Here is a 19,698-nt window from a genome sequence, read left to right on the forward strand (position 1 = left end):
CTGAGTATTCATAAACCCATCTGAACAACAAGCACCAGACAGAAATTCCACTTGTGAAGGGCTTAAGAACTTGAAATATCCAATAAGATTGGTTACTTATTTTTTCCTAGACCTCAATGTGTTGTACTACAAACTGAAAAAAAAAAAATCCAAAACCAGAACTACCTATATTTTTCTTCACACAGTTCACTTTCCAGAATAGAAACCAGCTCAGAGTTTGTCACTATCCTCAGATCAAATCCTGATAATCAACGTAATGACTGAAAAGGTACAAACAACTTTACTTGGTCATACTCGTAAGCAACATATGAACTAGAGAGCACTAGAATCAGACTCATAACAAAAAAGTGCTTAGATTACCTCTCTTTTTTTTGCCAATTATTAACAGACAACTTTTGTTTGAGTTTCAGAACCAGAAGTTTACTGAAAGTTGTAACACTGCTCAAAGAACAATATTAACAAAGATACGTAGCTTCGTTAAAATCTTATGATTTGTACTGTTTGAAAGTTTTAGAAACACATACTCCATTCATGAGCCATTCCATTCAAACTGCAGGGAGCATTTGCAATGACAGCTATTAACCGGAGTTCCTCTGGATTTAATTAGACCTGTGACTGTTACGTCTGATAAAAATCAGGAATAAATTAATCCACTACTGAAACACGTACAGATACAATTTTTGACACCCCAGATCTTTGTTAGCGACTTCATATTTACAACACTGTTTGTAAGATTGTTCTGATTTTCTACATATTAGTGGAATATATTAAGATTTTCACCAAAGCCTGTTTTAAGACAGCAAATACCAATTCTCCACATCCATGAACTAACATTTAATTTTTTCCTTCAAAAATTAGCACTACTAGTTTGGCCAACCCTCTAACTCATTTCTGGAAGATGACTGTGTTCAGGGTTTAATGACACCTCCTAGCCTATAAAGGATTGAATTTATAAAGATGCCCATCAATCAAACAGAAAATGAGACAATGTCTCAGAATGTTACCAAAGCGTAGGCTTTAGGTTTCAGCAGTAGCCAAAGGAGTTTGTTTTCCAGAACGCTGACTTTCAGGTATTGAGTTTCTACCTGTGTATCAGAAGCACTATATTCTTTTTCCCTTTTTTTCCTTTTGTTTTTATTTAGATGGAATTTTATGGTAAAACAAACCTGCTCAGATATGAAGGCAAGGTCAAAAATGCAGCAGTTTTCATTCACCCAGGAAGTTGCTTTAAATTAGTGGAACAGAAAGGTGTTACATTTAAAATTAAAAACTGCAATTTCATCAGAGAGAGTTCATTCTAATTTTTATGATATAACTAGGATCAGACCACAAAGGCTGACTCAGCATCTACTAGTCTGTGTCCTTAAGTAACAGCTTACGATTCTTTACAGTGCTCTTCAACATTCAAATATGGAAACAGCCATCTAGTTTCACATTACACAAATATGTTTATATTAAACATGCTGTAGTGTGAACAACAACATCAACAAGACACATATACACACTTTGAAACTCACCTCATTTGAAGAGAAGGTTAAAGTGTGTGAACGACCTGACAGATTTGGTTCTGTCACTAACCCTGAAAGTTCACAACTTGGCTTGCTATGGTATGTATCATCTATGACAATTCTACTCTGCAAACAAGTGGAAATAACGTTTTATTAACTCACTCCTCATAAAAGCAGGTCATAAGGTGACATTCTCACTTTCTTCTTAAAAATATACTATTACTCAGTTATTTTTAGATTACATAAGAAATGCACTTACTACATCAAGTATCTGACTGCTTTTGGCTAAACTTCTGAATTCTAAAACACAGTAACAAGCAACACCCCCAATAAGAGCACACAAGAATACTGTGTCGTACTGTTGTTCATTTTAACAGTACTGGAACAGGTTTCCCCAGAGACGTGGTAAATGCCCCATTCCTGGAAACATTCAAGGTCAGGGCTCTGAGGAACATGATCTAGTTAGAGACGCCCCTGTTCACTGCAGAGGGATTGGATTAGATGACCTCTATAGGTCCCCTCCAATTCAAACCATTCTACGGTTCAATGCTCGGGTGGCTGCATTTGAGGCACAGAATCATGTAATATGAAAATTATGTTGCTATGAAAAATACCACATAGATGTAAAACTTTTAGAAGAATTTTTACAATAAATACTGTATCAAGCTAGCAAAATCTTCTTTAAAGTACGTAAGTGTAAAAACACTATAATAAAGCTGAACATAAAAGTTAAAAAATTACTTGAATGTCTTTACAAAAATGGTTTAACACTGTATATCTACATAGCTATGGAGTTTGACAGCCTGAATTAATTTCTTTCAGAAGAATTTTCTGTTTTGAAAATAGTTTGACAAATTTGTTCTTTTAACAAATTAATGAAGTACTATTGATATTTTTTTTAAATAGTTATATTTCTAACCTGAATTTTACTTTGTTACCTAACGTTAGAACTATCATATTGGAAGAATGTAATATCTTCACAGCATTTATTGTTTACATTCAGTTATTACACTTTGTGTTTAAGGGAAGCTTTTGGATCTGTACACCTGCCTTAGCATCTAAAAGCTGGAGGATCTAGGTTCAAACTTATCCAGCAGCTTGTGACTCAAGCTGAAGACTATGAAAAAAACAGATGCTACACCTGAAAACTTCACAGCAGGTTTGGTAAGAAATCCATCTGAAGAATACCAATGTCTGTGTTTCTCACAGTACTTTCTAATTTGATTACCTCCATTTCCAATTCAGATCCTGACCTCTACATTATTTTTCTTTATTAAGTGGAAAATAATTCTGCCAAAAGCACGACTCCTACTTTTGCCTTCCTAAAATTTATTCCTCAGCACCACTCTTTGTTGCCTCCAAACAGTAAGCAATTATTGAGCTATTAGATATGAGCTATTATATTATTATTGCACTATTAGGTATATTTTAATTTTCTCTAAGTCTCTAATAAACTAATTATACTTTGCAAGAATGCATACCATATCCCTACATGCACAAATAATCTGAAATCCTAAATGAAGCTGATGTTAAAAGACATTTGTCTTCAGTAACTTATGCTCCTATTACGAGAACTACGTTTTTCTGTTGTCTTCATTAAGCACTTCCAATACTTGCGTTCTGATTTCTATTTAATGTATACTCTAGAAAATTCAGAGTTCTCTGTTTTTGTGGATATTTGATCTTTGCACTCCCTTCTACCCTAAGTTACTCACACACATTTCCAGTCTTAAATGAAAAACTAAAAACCCAAAAGCAAGGGGGAAAAAAAAATCCACCACAATCCAACCAACCAACCAAAAAAACCCAACCAAACCAAAACCACAAAGTGAGTTCTCCTGCTACCTTTTCATGGTGTGTGATACTACTATACATGACTGAAAAATGGTGTTCTATTTAACATGTAGACTATTTTATTAATTACAATATATTTTAGGGACTACTTCAGTCTTTCAGTACTGCCAGAAACAGAATACTTTGTCCACCCACCTATGAAAATCTATTTAGTAGCTTTTCTTTTAGCTACCTGAGGCTGCAAACTGAAAACAATTCAGAAAGAAAATTGTACCAAAAAAAGAGACAGGGTTCAGCAAGATATTTAATGATATCTTAGAAAAAAATATGAAGAAAACATAGCCAGAAGTAAAGCATCTCAGCACCAGTTGTAATGTTTTCTTCTCCTACTACTCCTACTTGGTTTCAAGAAGTAGTAATTTCCTTTTAAAGGATTTAGAGCCAGTTGCAGAGATTTTTGATTCCTGAAGAGCACAGAATTTGGATAAATCATGTTCTACCACCTTGTAATGAAAATGAAACATGGCATACAAGCTTACAGAAGCTAAATAATGCTCTGGAAAAATAATTAATATGAACAACATGCATGTGTTTCTATTGTATCAGAGGACAGGACTAAATCAAGGGGAAGATTAATAAAGGGACTAGTTTAAGAACTACGTAATTCAGACATCTCGTAAGGCTCAACAGTCTGCAAACACGAAGCACACAGGATTTTAGTTCTTCTGTTTGTAGTTTTCACAAGCAATGATAAATCGATTAATTCCTTTGCCAAATTTTAAGTTTTTAAGACTAACTTTAAGAAAACAAAATCCTTCTAAGTGTAGTAATTTTTAGCGCAAATTTTGCAGAAACAGATAAAATATAATTACATTTCTGGCACCATCAACATTAAAGCACAACTGCGGAAATTATACATAATTTGAAAGACTGAGTACCACAAGTAAGGGTTTTTTTACATGACAAAGTTTTTGGTGTAGGGTTTCTACTTCTGCCTGCTCTTTAAGAAATGCTTTCGCCTGATCATATGGGATATTATAGACATAAAAGAAATTAATATTATAGAGTTAACATCAATTAAGATTCTTTCCTTAAACTCCGGGAAGATGATTTTGTCCCTGCTGTTATGCTGCTTTAGTAACAAGACTCACTGCTGAGTGGTTGAGCACATTTCTTTCTCAGTTTTAAAGTCTTTTCATAGGGAGGTTTACCAACCAAAGCCTTGATCATTAGATTTCTGCTACAATAACATCTGCAGGTTTAGATTAGTCATTCCAAGCAGTAGCTACTGTCACATTACTATCTTTATAAAAGACCCCAAATATTGCAAAGTAAAACCAGCCTGACTTCAGAGAGGCTGAATATGATTTTAGTATCAATTAATATGTCAGCATCTGTTCTTTTAACATGGTCAGCTTTCTACCATTTTACAAAGCAGAAATATAACTGACAACTTGTATATTCTTTCAGCTGATGGTTTGCAACTGGCACTAAGGAAAAGAGCATCAAGCAGCAATTACATACTGGAGCATGAGAAGAAAACAAAAAATAAAAACGCTGGAAGGATAAAGCAATAATCAACTTGGATAAAGTATACAATGATGAGAAGAAAAGGCTGTTATTTCAGGGGAGAAAGCATCTCTTGATAGCTGTGGTACAGCCTATTAAGAGGTTAACCATGCACTCCTATTTAATCAAAAACTGTACCAAAGTGTATGAGTAGCCCCTTCAATGTGGATGTTGCAGTCCCAGGATTCTTGGGCTATTTACAGAAACTCTTTTGGCCACTACATACTTCAAGAGAAGCAAACAATGCAAAAGCTGTAAATACACCAGACTGACACACATTGGATGGAGTTCTCTAAAGTGTCATTCTACTTCAGAGATTACAAACTTCCTACTCTTTCTAAATTTCCTGTGTTATAGTAACGTATTGTATGCATCCAAAACCACTTTCTGTATTTTTTACAGACTGTGTATGCAGACAGCTTACTCCTGTCACAGAGACTGTAAATTCACACTAAGAAAGCAGAATGTAGTTTATAAAAATGTATTATAACAGTGCCCTAGTGCAATCAGCAGCTGTAGACATGGAAAGCTATCCTGATGTTATCTGCCAGCTACGCAAAATATCCGTGACTTCATAGACTACAACCCAGCAAGTTTCTCTTCTATGTTTGTAATGCATTTCCCCCTAATAACACAGAGGAAAAGAAAAAAGTGAAAGGGTATTTTAGACAAACGAAATGGAGAGGAAAAATGTAAAACTCAAGAATAAACCTAGCTTATGAGGGTATGCAAACAGCTAAAATTATGAAAATCTACAGGAAACAAGAATGAAGGTAAATTAGTAAGACTTAAAAACTATTCCAATGTAAGACCTACTATAAAATGTTTAGACAGCGCTCACATTAAACTTCTTTTTACAGCCATTTCTTTCAAATAGGCTTTAAATTATTAGAACATTACCAGTTACTCAGCAGTTTTCTAGAAGAAAGTGTGTTCTACATATGTGTGTCTCTCTTAGCTTTCAATATTAAAATCACTAATGATAACCAGGATGCTGTACCTGTCTGGAGTACCTGTCTGGTACTCCACCGCTAGATACTAGTATGGTAAGAACTGGTTGGCCAACCGCCTGGGAAGCTGACCTCTATTTACGTATGCTTCCTCCAAATGTTAGGCTGTAGACAGGGAAACAGATTTGGCTTTTAAAACTCTACTGCCCTAAAACTAGGATTATTAACCAGTGGAAAAAAACAAACCCTGCGATTGTTCCGTAGGTGCTACTTCAGCCTGAATGGCCTCCACTGATGTTTCAGATGAGCAGGAGGGAACAAGAATGCTCATATAGTTTCTCTTTGTGAGGACTATGAAGTCTCAAACTTCTGCAGCAACATTTGTAAGAGGTGGTATAGTCAAGGACTAAGGCATCAAACTCCTACATTCTAAGCACTGATGATTTTACTTTATCGAGATACAACACTTAAATATTCAAAGCACAAATGAGTCGTCTTTACCTTGCTTCTGTTCTTCTCTTGACCGTGTTCACAACTGTCCTGCCCACTCTGAGTAACGTGCAGACTGCTACTAGAAATCTGAGGCTCTTTGTGGCTGTCTCCAAACCAAGAGAAAGGCATGCAAGTAGGAACAGGGGAATCCGAATCTGATGCAGATAGATTGTTGCCAGAGTCACCCAACAGTTCTCTGGAACCTCTGAAATAAGTAGATTAAATGGTGTTTAGACAACAACAGCAAAAAAACCCCACCCTGCCCCCTAAACACACAGCTTCTCCAGAACACAAAACACACACCACAGGTTTTTACCCACTTTGCAGAACAACTGAGACTTAAAATGAAAACTGACACTTGTCCTACAATATCAATGCAAAATAGTTTGAGGCACTGAACAATGTAAATTTAAGAGCTTGGGCAATATTTCACACAACAATTTAACAATTTCAAACATTTTGCTAATTTAATTTACTAAATTCAAATCTTTCTAAGCAAAATATAGTTTTTATGTTTAGGATAGGTAAATATGTTAATCTTATGAGCCATTTTAAAAATGTATTCCTGCTTTACAGTTTCCCTTATACTATTCTATGTATTTTTCTTATTTCATGAGATCAGAAGCTCATCTCCACATCATTATATTAATTTTCAATACTTGAATGAACTTTAAGGACAAACAGTAAGGTTAGTCCTAAACAAATTCTTAGGTTAAAACCTACAGGAATGCAGTATGCATGTATTAAAGCAAAACAACTACCTGCTATCCAGAGAACTTCTTAGATTTTCTTTTTCTTGTTTCTTGCCTTTGCCCCCAGATTTCCGTAATCCACTGAAGTAAAAACCAACAATGTTCATAAAGCATTTACGCTTACACAGTGAAACTTTTTTTTAATCAGCAAGCTAGTTTTTACATCAATTTCAACAGTTATATAAAGCCACATGTATGTTGTTACAGAGCATGATTATGGTCATATGCAATGCAGAGTGACTAGAACTAAGCCAATAACTTACATTGTATGTGTGTGAAATAAATTATCATTTTTGTGATGTCACTGCTGCTTGCCTCCAAGAATAGCTCAGTACGGAGCTACTACAGCCAAACCCTCTGTAATAACACCTCTGCTGTAGAAGGAATGAAGGCAACACAGTATCTGTTTTAGACTGAAACCCCAGCAGGACACAGCATTAGAGTCTCGACTCTCAACAATATTTTGACATAAAAATATGCACAGATTTGTAATTGAATTCATAGAGAAATTGTTTATTCAGATAAAAAAAAAAAAATGAACAATCTGAAGAAATTCTTTGAAGGGGAAAAATGTACAGATATATAAAATCAAAACGTGGTAGAAACATGAGTGAAATATAAATTCAAGATGAGAAAGACTCTGTCCAGTGGTGTTGCTATACAGTAGCATTATGAGATTTCCTCAACATTTTTTTTAAAAACACAAGTAAATTCTCACCCAAAGTCTGGAAATCTTCTTTTAGACTTCCCTGCTGATGTTCCTTCATTTGTTTCTACTATCCTGTCTTCATTTTTCTTCTCTTCTCCTTTTCATAGACAAATGAAAAACATTCTAAAAATACTTGCAAGTTTCAAGTATTTATGATAATGCTTCTAAGTAAATAAGATACTAAATCCTCAGTAACAGTGTTAAAATTCACATTCACACATGCAGATACTAGCTGAAAGTACTACAGCCATGTCAATATAAGTCATTCTCTATAGCATCTCCCCATCATTCTGGATGTGAATGAACATCCAGAACAGTTTCTTTTGACTGATCAGAAATACTGCTTTTGATATATAATAATTCTGTACCACCTACAGAAAAAAAAAAAGTGTTTTGCTTCAATGAATTAATGAACAAAAGACAGTTTAAGATAGCTTTAGGAAAAAATACCTCTTCTGCAAAATGCCAACTTCAGATTACTAATGATCAAAAGACATTGGCATGAAAAATTCAGTTTTAAAGCAACAGCTGAGCAATTGCAGCACTTAATGGTCCTTTATTATGCTTGAAGTACTAGAAAATGTTCATTCTGCATTTTTTTCTGGTTCAGTAGCTAGTCCAGGCCAGCTAGTTACAATACTGACCATGTGTGGAAGCTGCTAGCTCCAGAAAGCATGCCTAACCAACAACCTTGTAGCCAGTGCCTGGAGAGCGCACAGATCCTAACAAGCTGAGTTTCTTGGAAATAGTCTACAAACTGACTATTCTAGAAAAATAATTGACATTTGAAGCTCTACCAAGACTACAGTATTTTCAAAACTGGAATACAAGTTGCTAGGATCCATTTTTTCACCAGAGGGAGTATATTCAATTCCAACTGCTCAATCATTAAGTGATAAACGTAAACATCACACTACCTGTTCCCAGTGGATTGTGACAGATTACTGCAAGTACTGAACATACTACTTTTTAAATTGTTAGGCTACTAGAGTAGACATTTTTAAAATTATTGAAATATGTTTTGGGAAATCAGGTGTTTCATAACTAAGCTGCCCATGAAAGAGACGCAGCCTACTTTTTCTAAGACAAAGTAGGTTTTTAAGCTCTGTCTTCAAGACAACTTCTGACATGAAGTAATGCACACAGGTATCTTCAAGGATCATGAAAAACAAAATCACAGAACTGTGGACAACTCCCCACCACCCCATTCAGTAATATCCTTTCTGAAGCATAATGGTTATCTCAAAGTTTACATGCTGAATAGTTAGGATAGTCAGGGGTTTGGGTTTTTTTGGTGTTTTTTTTCCCTTTGCCATATCTGCTCAGTGGTTTCTGATCAACATCAGATCTTTATCTTATTTGTTAATTGCTCTTTCTAAACATGTAATATCCAATAAATTATAACTACCAATTAAACTGGTTATTTTTCCTGTCAAATAGAAAACCAGAAGAATTAATTTTAATTAATTTAATTTGCTTTCAACTCTCTGTCCAGAGGCATTATTTTAAGAAAAAGATTTAATTTCTAAAATGCAGTACAATAGGATAAAATACAGACTGATACATGAATGGATGGGAAGGTGATAGACAGGATTAATTCAATGAAATAATCGGGTAGACATTATATGGTTAGAGAGCAACAACCTGGCAGGAAATGGCATTTAGTGTTATTTTGCCTGCAAAGAGTGAGCTTTCAATATTAATCCTCATCTTTTACATACTGCATTAATTAGCTCCTCCAGGGACTGCCAGTTTTAAAAAAATATTTGCAGTGCTTCAGCCATCGCAAAAAAAAAGTCATAGAAAAGAAAGCAAAATCACTTATATATTAGGTACTTGTTTTTGTAAGTTGTGGGTTTTTTTGGAAAAAAACAAACCAACCAACAAAACAGAAGTTAAAGTAGAGATTATTTTTGTTTAAGACTTTATAGAAACACATAGAACGAGGAGAGTATAAAGCAAACCCTTTTTTCTGGGTATTAAAAGTTTTGTCTAAGCTGTATAGAAAAGATAGCAAGTACAATTTGCCTTCATATAGTGTGCTAGCTGACTAAAGGAAATCACAAGCATTTAAGATATTCTATCTGATCCCTCTTTCAGTCACTAATAAGACAAAAGCCAAACATTTCTATCAAATAATGATTAGTTCTGCTATGCTGTTAATGCCTTTAACCTTTTCCTACTGAGAAATATCCTAAGAGCACAAGATAAATAATGCAGTAACTCCCATAATGTTCAGAATCTGTATCTTGTTTAAACCTTGATAATATATGGAAGCACAAAGTCAACACTGAATTTTTCTGGGAATCGGGAAATCACTTAAACTTACTGTCCAACACATTGTCACTTATGTTTTAGGACCTTTACTGATTATCCAGTCAATGACTTGGCTCCCCTCTATCTTATGCCAAGGCAACCATTTAGACTCTAGATTTATAGGCTTGAGCTTTTACTAAACTGACTTAGACCTAATCCTTTCTGTAATTAAACCTGCATTTATCCTGCAGGCATCTTTTAGATCCTTGGTGCTATAAGTTATTTTAGAAATGTTGAGGTTTTGTAGAAATTTGGTAACTAACTTATTGCAAATGAAGGAATTAAAAGATAGATAAGAGTATTTCAGAACATACTGTATCAAAATCCTTCAGTAAGTAAGAATAGAATACAATGAATTTGCACACTTTCTTGCTAACTTCAAACTTTCCTAAGGAGTTAACAAGTGGTTTTAGAATAGGTAATTATTTTTTTTTAAGTCAACTCATTTTCCCTCAAAGTAGTTTATTGTTCAATATTCATTTATATCCAAAATCTGTAATACTTCAGGACACATTATTATTTTAATCTTTTGGTGTTGAAGTCTTACCCTTGGTCCCTTTCTCTTTTCCTTCTCTTTGCTTAGCGTTGTTGGGATATCCTTGAGGAGAATTTGGAGCCATCTCTTCAGGAGGAGGTGAATGAGTGGTGGCTCTGCTATTTTCGTTGTTTGGTTTGTGTACTGGAGAAGAGTGTGTGGAAGCAGAAGGACTTGACTCTAGAGGACTTTCTGTGCTCTCTGTTTGTTCGGGCTTTTCACTCTTTTGCTCGATGCCATCCAAGTGTGCAAGAGTTAATTTTTCACTTGTTTCTGAGGTCTTTGTTAGATACACAGTGGAAAGTTCTCTGTTGAGAACAGTGTCTTCTGAATCCTCATCCTTCAACAAATTCAAAAGTTATTTTATTATAAATATGACATAGTCACTTGCTATCTGATCTTTTGCCAGGATATGCTATGCCACACACAAGCCTCCCCAGTGCAGAAGACTTAAACCTAATCACATGTAAATACCAGGTAAATCACAAGAAGCTGATTTTATAGATTTTCTTTTATCCATCCCTACATATATCTTTCTGCACACCCCAAATCATCTTTCTATAGCCAGGACAGAAGCGTTCTGGTACATCTTGGCCATTCCAATTCAATGCAACCATTTTTCAGTCTAACTGAACTGAAGTAGTTCAATCTTTTCCCTCTGTGACAGGCTCTCATATACCATCTATACACATCTCAATTCTCCAATTGATTTCCAGAAACAGGCTATAACATTTTCTTGGTACACTTTTTGTGGACTTAGATGATGATAGATAAGCATAACTTAGAACATACCACTGTCACTCTATCAAAATCGTTCAGGAAACAGAAGTAGAATACAACAGTCTCACATACTTCTTTGCTAACTTCAAATTAACTGTGCCACAAAGAGCATGTCAGAGATCACGTGTGGTATGCATCCAAACAGGGTTTTTCACTTGATACAACATAAAAATAGAGCGCTTTGGCACAGTCTAAATGAAGCACAGACAACATTTCCAATTGCAAATACAGATAAAACTGAGCATGCATTCAGGCTCCTCAACGCGTAATTATCTACCGACACCGGTACCTGTACATTTGCAGTCTGCTGTCCAGCCCCCCCAAGAGATTCTTTCAGCTTTGATCGAGAAGGTGGCTGGCGTTTTACTTTCAAAGCAAGCTGAGCTTTTGCTTTGTGGGCACTGGTGTCTAATCTGGGAGTATCCCCAACAAAAGCATCAAAATCTGCAACAAATATGTACTCCTTTTCAAAAAACAGAACAAGACAAACACCAAAACACACACACACACAAAAAAAAAGCAAAACAGCAAAACCACCTGTCAGGCAAGTTCTCCAACCCACTGTCCAAAAAATATTCAGGAATCAGAATTATTCTACCTGCTAATCATTACTGTAAGAAAATACTGGTTTATATAGGACTATAACATTTTAACATATCGTGATAGCAGTTTCTAATTAATTTTAAATATATTTCAACCCAATTTCTTCAATTAAAAAAATTTATATCCATCAGCATATGTTGGGGGATCTAAACAAAAATATCCACACTCGCTCAGGTCAAACATTAACCCAGTCAATAGGAAATATCAAACACTTAACTTATTTTAACAACAAACAAAATACATATAACTCCTCCTAAGTTTTGTTACATGCAAATCACAGACCCTACAACCTACTTACCAGAAATTAACATTTCTGAAGAATTTAGTCTTTCTTCTATTGATTCAGTTTCTTTCTCATTTTCTTCTCTTATTTTTGACTGTTCATTAAAAATGCCAGGACTTTGACAGCAGTCTTCCAATAAACTGCCACCTTCAGACATATATGGCATTCTCTCATACATTTTTAATTTACTTTCAAGCTCTGAAATCTGAAAGAATTAAAATGCATAAGTGAGATACAAATCTCCAAGAATGCAGAAGTTTATTTCAAAATATAATACTGCTTTACTTTTTCCTGATATATTTTCATCTGTTCTGCATGTTTCTGGTCTCTCTCTTCAAGTAGCCTTGAATGGTCCTCCTCTTTTTTCATAAATTCTATTTCTCTGGTAAAAAAAATATATGCATAGATATGAAATAGTAATATAGAGAAATGTAGGAAAAAACCCCATAAAATAGAAATACGCACAGCTGCATTTACTAAAAAGCATTCCGTTGATAAACAGTCTGTAAGGTATAACGGATTCCTTAATCTTGTAACATCACAAAATGACATATATTCGTATACTTTACTGTCTTCAAAAGAAAATACATATGACTCTATAATTTACTGTGGTGTGAAAAAGGATGCATTGCAATACTTTCTGTACAAAGTTACAACCATCTCTACCTTTAAAAGCAGCAAGTTGCATATACATTTAAAGTGTGAAATACATGCACAACTCCAACCATTACATATTACTCTCTTCCAGAAAGATACATGCACACACAGTAGTTTCCTTCCAAAAGCTACGGTAAAATTCTTTGTTGGAAAATAAATTGCATTTCAAGTTTCTACTTGGTTCATCCTACAGAAAATTGCAATGGCTGGGTTTTACAAAAAGAAACAATGAGTACAAGAAGGAAATAAAAATAAAAGCTGCTTTTTCCTGCAGGTCAGATGGAATAACATAGAAGAACAGAAAATAAGTGTATAACATCTACACAAAAAGCAAAAGCTTCAGGGACAGCCAAAGAAGTAATGGAACTTTGCTGAACAGCGAAGAAATGGAAACTGGCACATTAGCAGTCACCTTAACGTACTTTTGAACTTCCATGTGGATAAGCTTGGGAGAAGAGGGGAAAGAAGACCTTTAAAAAGCTCACCATGTAGCATAAAAATGCACTGTAGAAAGCAGAATTTCTGGATGTGGGCTACAGAGCAAAAGACCATGCAAACTGCCTTTACAAGTAAGTAACAAGTGTAGAAACTGGGGACAAAAGAATTATATGCCTACAGTAACTATCAAAAGAAGCAATTGTGTTCTGTATTAGCAAGACACTGCTAGTATTTTGAAATTAGCTCTTGCTTAGCTAAGAGGAAAGAAAATTGAACAAATGGACACAACCGTATGACAACAGTGCTCAAGTCGTACACAGTTTTAAGATGGGCTAGATAGATATCCCAAACTCCTAACTTATTCTCAGAATTCCTTTTACTCCCCCATACAAGACAGAACTCCTAACTCAGACTGAATCGCATGTATCTGGCTCTTACTATATCCTTTGACGCCTACCCTATTTGGAACATTTAGGTTGGTCAAAGTTACAGAGTTTTTCCACCACCAACAAAAGGTACTACCAAATACCTCATGCCAAATTTTAAGTAGTCCTTCCAGAAGTATAGACACATTACAGTTTCTCATCTCAGTTCTTTAAAAAATTTGTTAGTGAAATACTAAGTATTTTTTCTTAGGCTTAGAATCAAAAGCAGCAGCAAAATTTTTTGAGAACCTTTCCTGAAGCTGGTGACTTAAGGTACAGAAGAACTCGGCACTTACAGCCCACTCCTTCTCTAAACTCTGACAAACAAAAAGCGTGTTAAGCAAATCCTAGCAAATCTTAGCTATTGTCAGTTTTCCCCATAATGTACAAAACATACAAGTAATAAATAGAGACCTGGTATTTTGGAGTACTTACTTTTGTTGGTAATCTTTAAGCAATTTCTTGGCCTTGTTGTATTTCTTTTCAAGGGCATCACATTGTTCTTGAGTTTCTTTAAGATGCTCATTTACTGTTTTGCATAAACTCTGTGCCTCTAACCAGTAAGTCTCTAACTTTTTAATTTTCTCTTTGCTTTCGTCTAAGTTTTGCTGAAGTTGGGCTCGACTCAGTTTCCATTCATTTTTTTCTGCTTCAACAATTTTTAACTGAAAAGATTAATACTCAAGAATTAATCTAAAGGATTAATAAAGAAGTTGTTTATACACATTTAAGTAGAAAATAGCAAATAATAATTAAATACTTCTCAGTAATATTTAAAACAAGACACTGAACTTTGAAAGAAATTCTATCAACTCTTCCAACCCTTGCTAATCTGAGTAAGTTTAGAACTCAAACCCAAGAGTCTTTTACTACATCCTCAGTACTATCGCTTCTTTTTAAAGAGATAAAATTAATAAGACGTTTATTGTCAGCTTATGTTTACTCGTTCAAGATCGTACTGTCTCTTCATACTTCTGGAGAGACCTGTTTATATTACCTTCACAAGCAAATAGAGATACAGAATCCTATCCTGTGTAAGACAAGCTCCCTATTTTACTACTTTGTTACCAACAGCTTTTTGAATAAAGCTAAAGAAACCAGTTGATCTTCCCTGGTACTTTGTAAGCCATTAGTCTTCCTAATAAATTATGAGATACTCATGGTTTGCTTTCCTGGGGCTGTTATGTATAAAACCACCAAACATCCCCTCAACAAAGGAAAGGGATGGGGCCCCTTTATCTTGGCAGCAGCCACTTTGTTAAAGGGAATGTTCACATGTGAAGTTCTCCAGGCCTTGGAGGAATGAGCAGGCAGGACGCTACTTAGTTTGCTCATGCTTCCTTCTTTCAGGACACCATTTACACTGAGGAAATCACTGCTTTTGAAACCAGTTAAGATCATCTGCTTATGGAACACAGATGTTGAAAGGACCAATAACTTCTTGAATTAAAAATGGGGCGCTGTGTTGTACCAACATTTTTAAAAGGTTTTTTTTTTTAGCAATTCAGCTGGGCCAAAGTTCAAGAACACTGCAAGGAGGAGAAGCACCATCAGAAACAAAAATCAGAACTATTATAAGAACACAAGAATTTTTGGCTGCCTTGCCCCTCTGCACTTGGTGCTCTAAACATTTGCAGAGTGCAAGAAAAACCCCAGTAGATAGTGTTACTCAAAATTACTGCATTCTGAAGCCCTATCCTGTGACCACTTGCTACCCAGTCACAGCCATGTGCTGCAATTTGTCCTAGAGTACACACTTCTCAGCAAGGCAACACAGAAGGGCAATGGAATAAAAGCTGCTCACCTACAACAAATATTTCCAGAAAACAACCATGCACAGATCTGCATCAATGAAAAAAGCAGCAAAAAGAACAAGAAACCCTTTCTCAGAGAAGCAATTGTCTTGAAGCAATCCTCACCAAAAAAACCCCAAAACAAACAACAACAAAAAACCCTAAACCCCCAAACAAATAAAACTTTCTCCCCCAAACACATCAGAAATTTGAGGCTGGAAAGAGGGTAAACAAGGTAACAGAATTTTCCAGTAACAGAAAATCAGCCACAAACCATTGTCTGTAAATACCAAATCTATACTCAAGTAAGACAAGTTCTAGCCACTGAAAATGTTTTCATATTTGTTTGGAACCTTGTTTCAGCAGCATTCCATTATATTCAGTTCTACTCTAAGCAGTAATACTGAAGCCTTCCATTTATAGTGGCACGGGGGCAGACTTTATGTTTTTGTCTGTTTGTTTCGTGGTGATTTTTTTTGGTTGGTTGGTTTGGGTTTTTGTGAGTTTTGTTTGTTTTTTTTTTTCTCCCTTTTTTTTGGGGGTGTGTTTTGTTTTTTGAGTACAGCTTTTCAGCTCAGAAAAGCCTGTCTAGCATAACACAGAGTACATAGAGCCTAGAACAGATTGCTGCCTTCTGCATTCAGTCTATTCTTGTTAAAATTCATAGGTAGGAAAAAGCCCAAACAACAAAAAAACACAGACCAAAAACATAACACCACCAAATAAAAAGATTCTTTGAAAACTTACTTTCTCCTTCAGTTGGTTCACTTCAGCTACTGTTACTGCATGTTTTAATTGTAACTGAAATAAAACACAATTGTATGAGCATGCACAAAATGACACTTGAAAAGTTAGTTTTAAGTAGTTGTCCATGATTCTGTGGGTTCTAATGGCTGATTCTCATGGGTTCTAATGCTTGTTTCCAGGTGTTTTTTTTTTAATTTTAATTTAAACCGAAGGACCATTTAATACAAATATGTGTAGAGAAGCTGGGATCAGAAAATTACAGAATTACATTTCAAGGGACATTTACCACAGAGATTTACTAGTGATGTTGGGAAAAAAATCCAAAACCACAATGAAGGGGATGTGAAGGACATTCTGTCCAAATCTTACCAGGTTCAGATTCTCCCCAATGCATCACAAAGAATATTTAAGAAACTGCTCTTTAACCACACCTCTTTAAATTTAAGGAGAGACTGTGCTGAATCCATATCCAGTGTTAAACTGATATCTTCATTTTCAGGAAGATCAAAAACTTCTACAGATTTTCCATGTAAATGTGACTCATATGTATCGTCATCATCATCATAGTCATCATCCTGACAAAATGGGAGAATCATGACATTCCATAACACATACACTTTGCACTATGGTAGCAGCAATAACAAAAGCACACAAATAAGGAATCCAAACAGTCACAAAAAAACTTCATCAAAAGAGAGCTAAGTAAGCCATGCACCAAACAATCACACAGAGCTGACAGGTAAAAATATCTTTTGGATTGCTGACAAATAGGAAGCATAGCAAGCAGTGATGTTCATGTACCTTGACAATACCTATGTATGAAGTTTGTATTTTCTTTTTTCAATACATTGCCTGTTTTATCCTTATTTTTTTCTCTTGAATTTGATTCAAAAAAACATTTGTTCCATTTGCAGAAGTTATTGCATGTAGTGGTAATCATGTACTTTTTAAAATATGCAAATGTGTATGATGTTTTACCTGCTCTGTATCATCATGAACATAGTGCTGCTCATACAGACATCTCTCTTGCTCTAAGGTCTCACTAATGAGACGGGCTACTTCACTTTGAGTGCCTGGCTTCTCTCTCCCAATCAGAAACCTACAGAAGAAAAACAAATTACCTTGCATCAAAAAGCTTAAGATGTGCTTAAGAAATTAGTTTGCCATACTGTTGCCTTCAAGAATGTCTTTGTAAAACTTACAGATTATGTTTTTTTCATTCTCTATTAATGAAAAAAAGACCCAAAAAAAGTATTATTTCATAGAAAATATACATACCTCACTGTGCCTTTGGTGTTTTTCAACACAGTGGCTGCAAAGAATTGGGTAACTCCCACGAGGCTTATGCCATCCACCTCAACAATCTGATCATTTACTTGAATTCTGCAAAATAAATAAATGCTTTCCTAGCAGTTCAACAAAAATATCTTGCTCTGACTTGGCAAGTATCACTTAAAACTCAGAAGTATTTACAGTAGGAGTAAATACTTCAGAGTCCCAGGAAATTAACTGCTTAAAAACAATCTCCTGATCCTTAGTTACTAGGCAGATCACCAATTAAAATTTATACAGTATTTGCCCTCATATTTTTTCAAACCATTTACACAGTGATTGGTGGCCTGGGGCATCAACATATTTTGTGGCACTTTTACCCTTTGGCACATTCTAAGCTTTTCTCATATATATTATAAGCCGATTTATTCTTATTTTGGAAAAAAAAAAAATCCTATACTAAAAAAAAATCCCTTTTTAAAAGAAAAAACAAACCATAAAGGAGGAATGTAATATTTATTCAGCTTTTGTACTTTTATTCACAATATTTAGCATGTCCAGTGACAGTGACTAGGCTCAGTTAGAAATCTGTAAAAAGTATAATCAAGTAAAAACTCACCGTCCATCCCTCTGAGCAGCTCCACCATCTGTTATAGTTTTTACAAAAATACCTAGTTTTTCCAGTCCTTGATCAGCACCAACTCCCATTCCAATAATACTGATGCCCAGACCACTGTCACCTAAAGGATTCAAAAATCTAACATGAGCTGCATAGCACAAACTGTAACACTTAGCAGAAGTGAGCAGTTTTAAAGCATTCCAAGTCCTTCCTCACAGAAGAGATGAAAATTCACTTTAAAAAAAGAAAACATTTTCTATTTAAATACTACTTAAAGCTTTTTTGTTCTGTACTTATGACTGCTTGCTAGACTCAAAGCTTCACAGTGTCTGGAGGAGATAACAAGACCTATGAATTGTATATATTTCAGTGCAGATCTGTCACTCAGTAACGTGGCCTCCCTGACTTCAATTAAGTATGACCATTTGCACTTAGTAGAGTCCTGTCCAGTTAATGCAACAGAATTAGACATGAATTTTTAAATGTATGTTCAAAGCTTTCATTTAAGACATAAATTTGGGGAGAGTAAAATTGAAAATTATTTCATCTTTTGTGCACATAACATCTCTTGTAAATGCACCTTTTTCAATTTCCACAGGAAACACTTCCATTTTTTCCACCCTTTTCTCAAGTTCATACTCAGCTGAGGCTGCCACAGGGTCAACTTCTTCATTACGTCTGTCATAGTCTTCATTTGAGTAAGTACTGAAAACCTAAGAAAGGTACACAGAAAACTTCAGTTAGCGCTCCCCCACCCCCTTCCAAACATTATATAATCAAAATAAAATCAGTGAGGAAATTAAATTGGTATTTTTAGAGATCTCATTTTCTAAATGAACATCAATTTAACTAATATTGCTGCTTTAAGACAGTCTCCAACTTGCAAAGTAACATTTTATAAGTCTCAAAACAATTCCTTACATACTTTATGTTGCGAATGCACAAATAGTTATAAGAAATCAGTCATCTTCTCTTTGATACAGTGACTTTTTTTAAAGACTACATTCCCCCAAATTCTTATTCCCCTTTTCTTGCCTTCTCCCATACTATCTTCCACTTACAGTACTTCAAACAGATGTAGTTTTTGGTTTTGCAAGGGAATCACAGTTTCCCAGGAAAAGGAAATGCCTTGTTACATACATTACTATTTTTAGTAATCCCTCCAGCTGAATTTCTGAATTGTTAAAAATAAAAGATAAACAACAAGAATTAAGACAGAAATCTAGAAAGGAAGAATGAGCTACATGTAACAGGGTTCATTTTACTTATCAGCATGTTCATTAATCGTGTTTAAATTCATATGTTATGGGGAAAAAAAAAAAAAAACCAGCAAAAATAATACACCATTTTCCATTTATCTGAAAAACAAAATTTATCTGCTTAAGTTTTTGTATGCAGTTTTAGTCAACATCACTGTAAGCCAAAAGCCAGTTATGAACTGCAGCTGTAGCAGCCA

The 19,698-nt window shown here is 35.0% G+C and overlaps 1 protein-coding gene across 1 annotated transcript; it reads right to left on the reverse strand.

Moving 5' to 3' along the window:
* Positions 1–6,271: 6,271 nt before the first annotated feature.
* On the reverse strand, positions 6,272–18,951 carry LOC103769134 (neurabin-1-like). The gene is made up of 14 exons (XM_008936307.1): positions 18,823–18,951; positions 18,243–18,363; positions 17,630–17,734; positions 17,330–17,450; positions 16,783–16,926; positions 16,352–16,405; positions 14,247–14,476; positions 12,577–12,673; positions 12,307–12,496; positions 11,695–11,849; positions 10,638–10,965; positions 7,784–7,868; positions 7,075–7,146; positions 6,272–6,518 (listed from the first exon to the last, which is right to left on the reverse strand). The coding sequence occupies exons 1-14, from the start codon at positions 18,851–18,853 to the stop codon at positions 6,272–6,274; spliced, it is 1,980 nt and encodes a 659-aa protein (XP_008934555.1). The 5' UTR covers positions 18,854–18,951.
* Positions 18,952–19,698: the final 747 nt, after the last annotated feature.

The sequence above is a fragment of the Merops nubicus genome, unplaced genomic scaffold (genome assembly GCF_000691845.1).
Source record: "Merops nubicus isolate BGI_N331 unplaced genomic scaffold, ASM69184v1 scaffold35372, whole genome shotgun sequence".
NCBI lineage: Eukaryota > Metazoa > Chordata > Aves > Coraciiformes > Meropidae > Merops > Merops nubicus.

Coding starts and splice junctions, on each gene's coding strand:
- LOC103769134 (XM_008936307.1), bottom strand. CDS start 18,853: ATGGAAGTGTTTCCTGTGGAAATTGAAAAAG. Junction 10,966..11,694: donor AGCAGACTGCAAATGTACAG/GTACCGGTGTCG, acceptor AATTTGTTGAAG/GATGAGGATTCAGAAGACAC. Junction 6,519..7,074: donor AGAAGTTCTCTGGATAGCAG/GTAGTTGTTTTG, acceptor TACTTATTTCAG/AGGTTCCAGAGAACTGTTGG.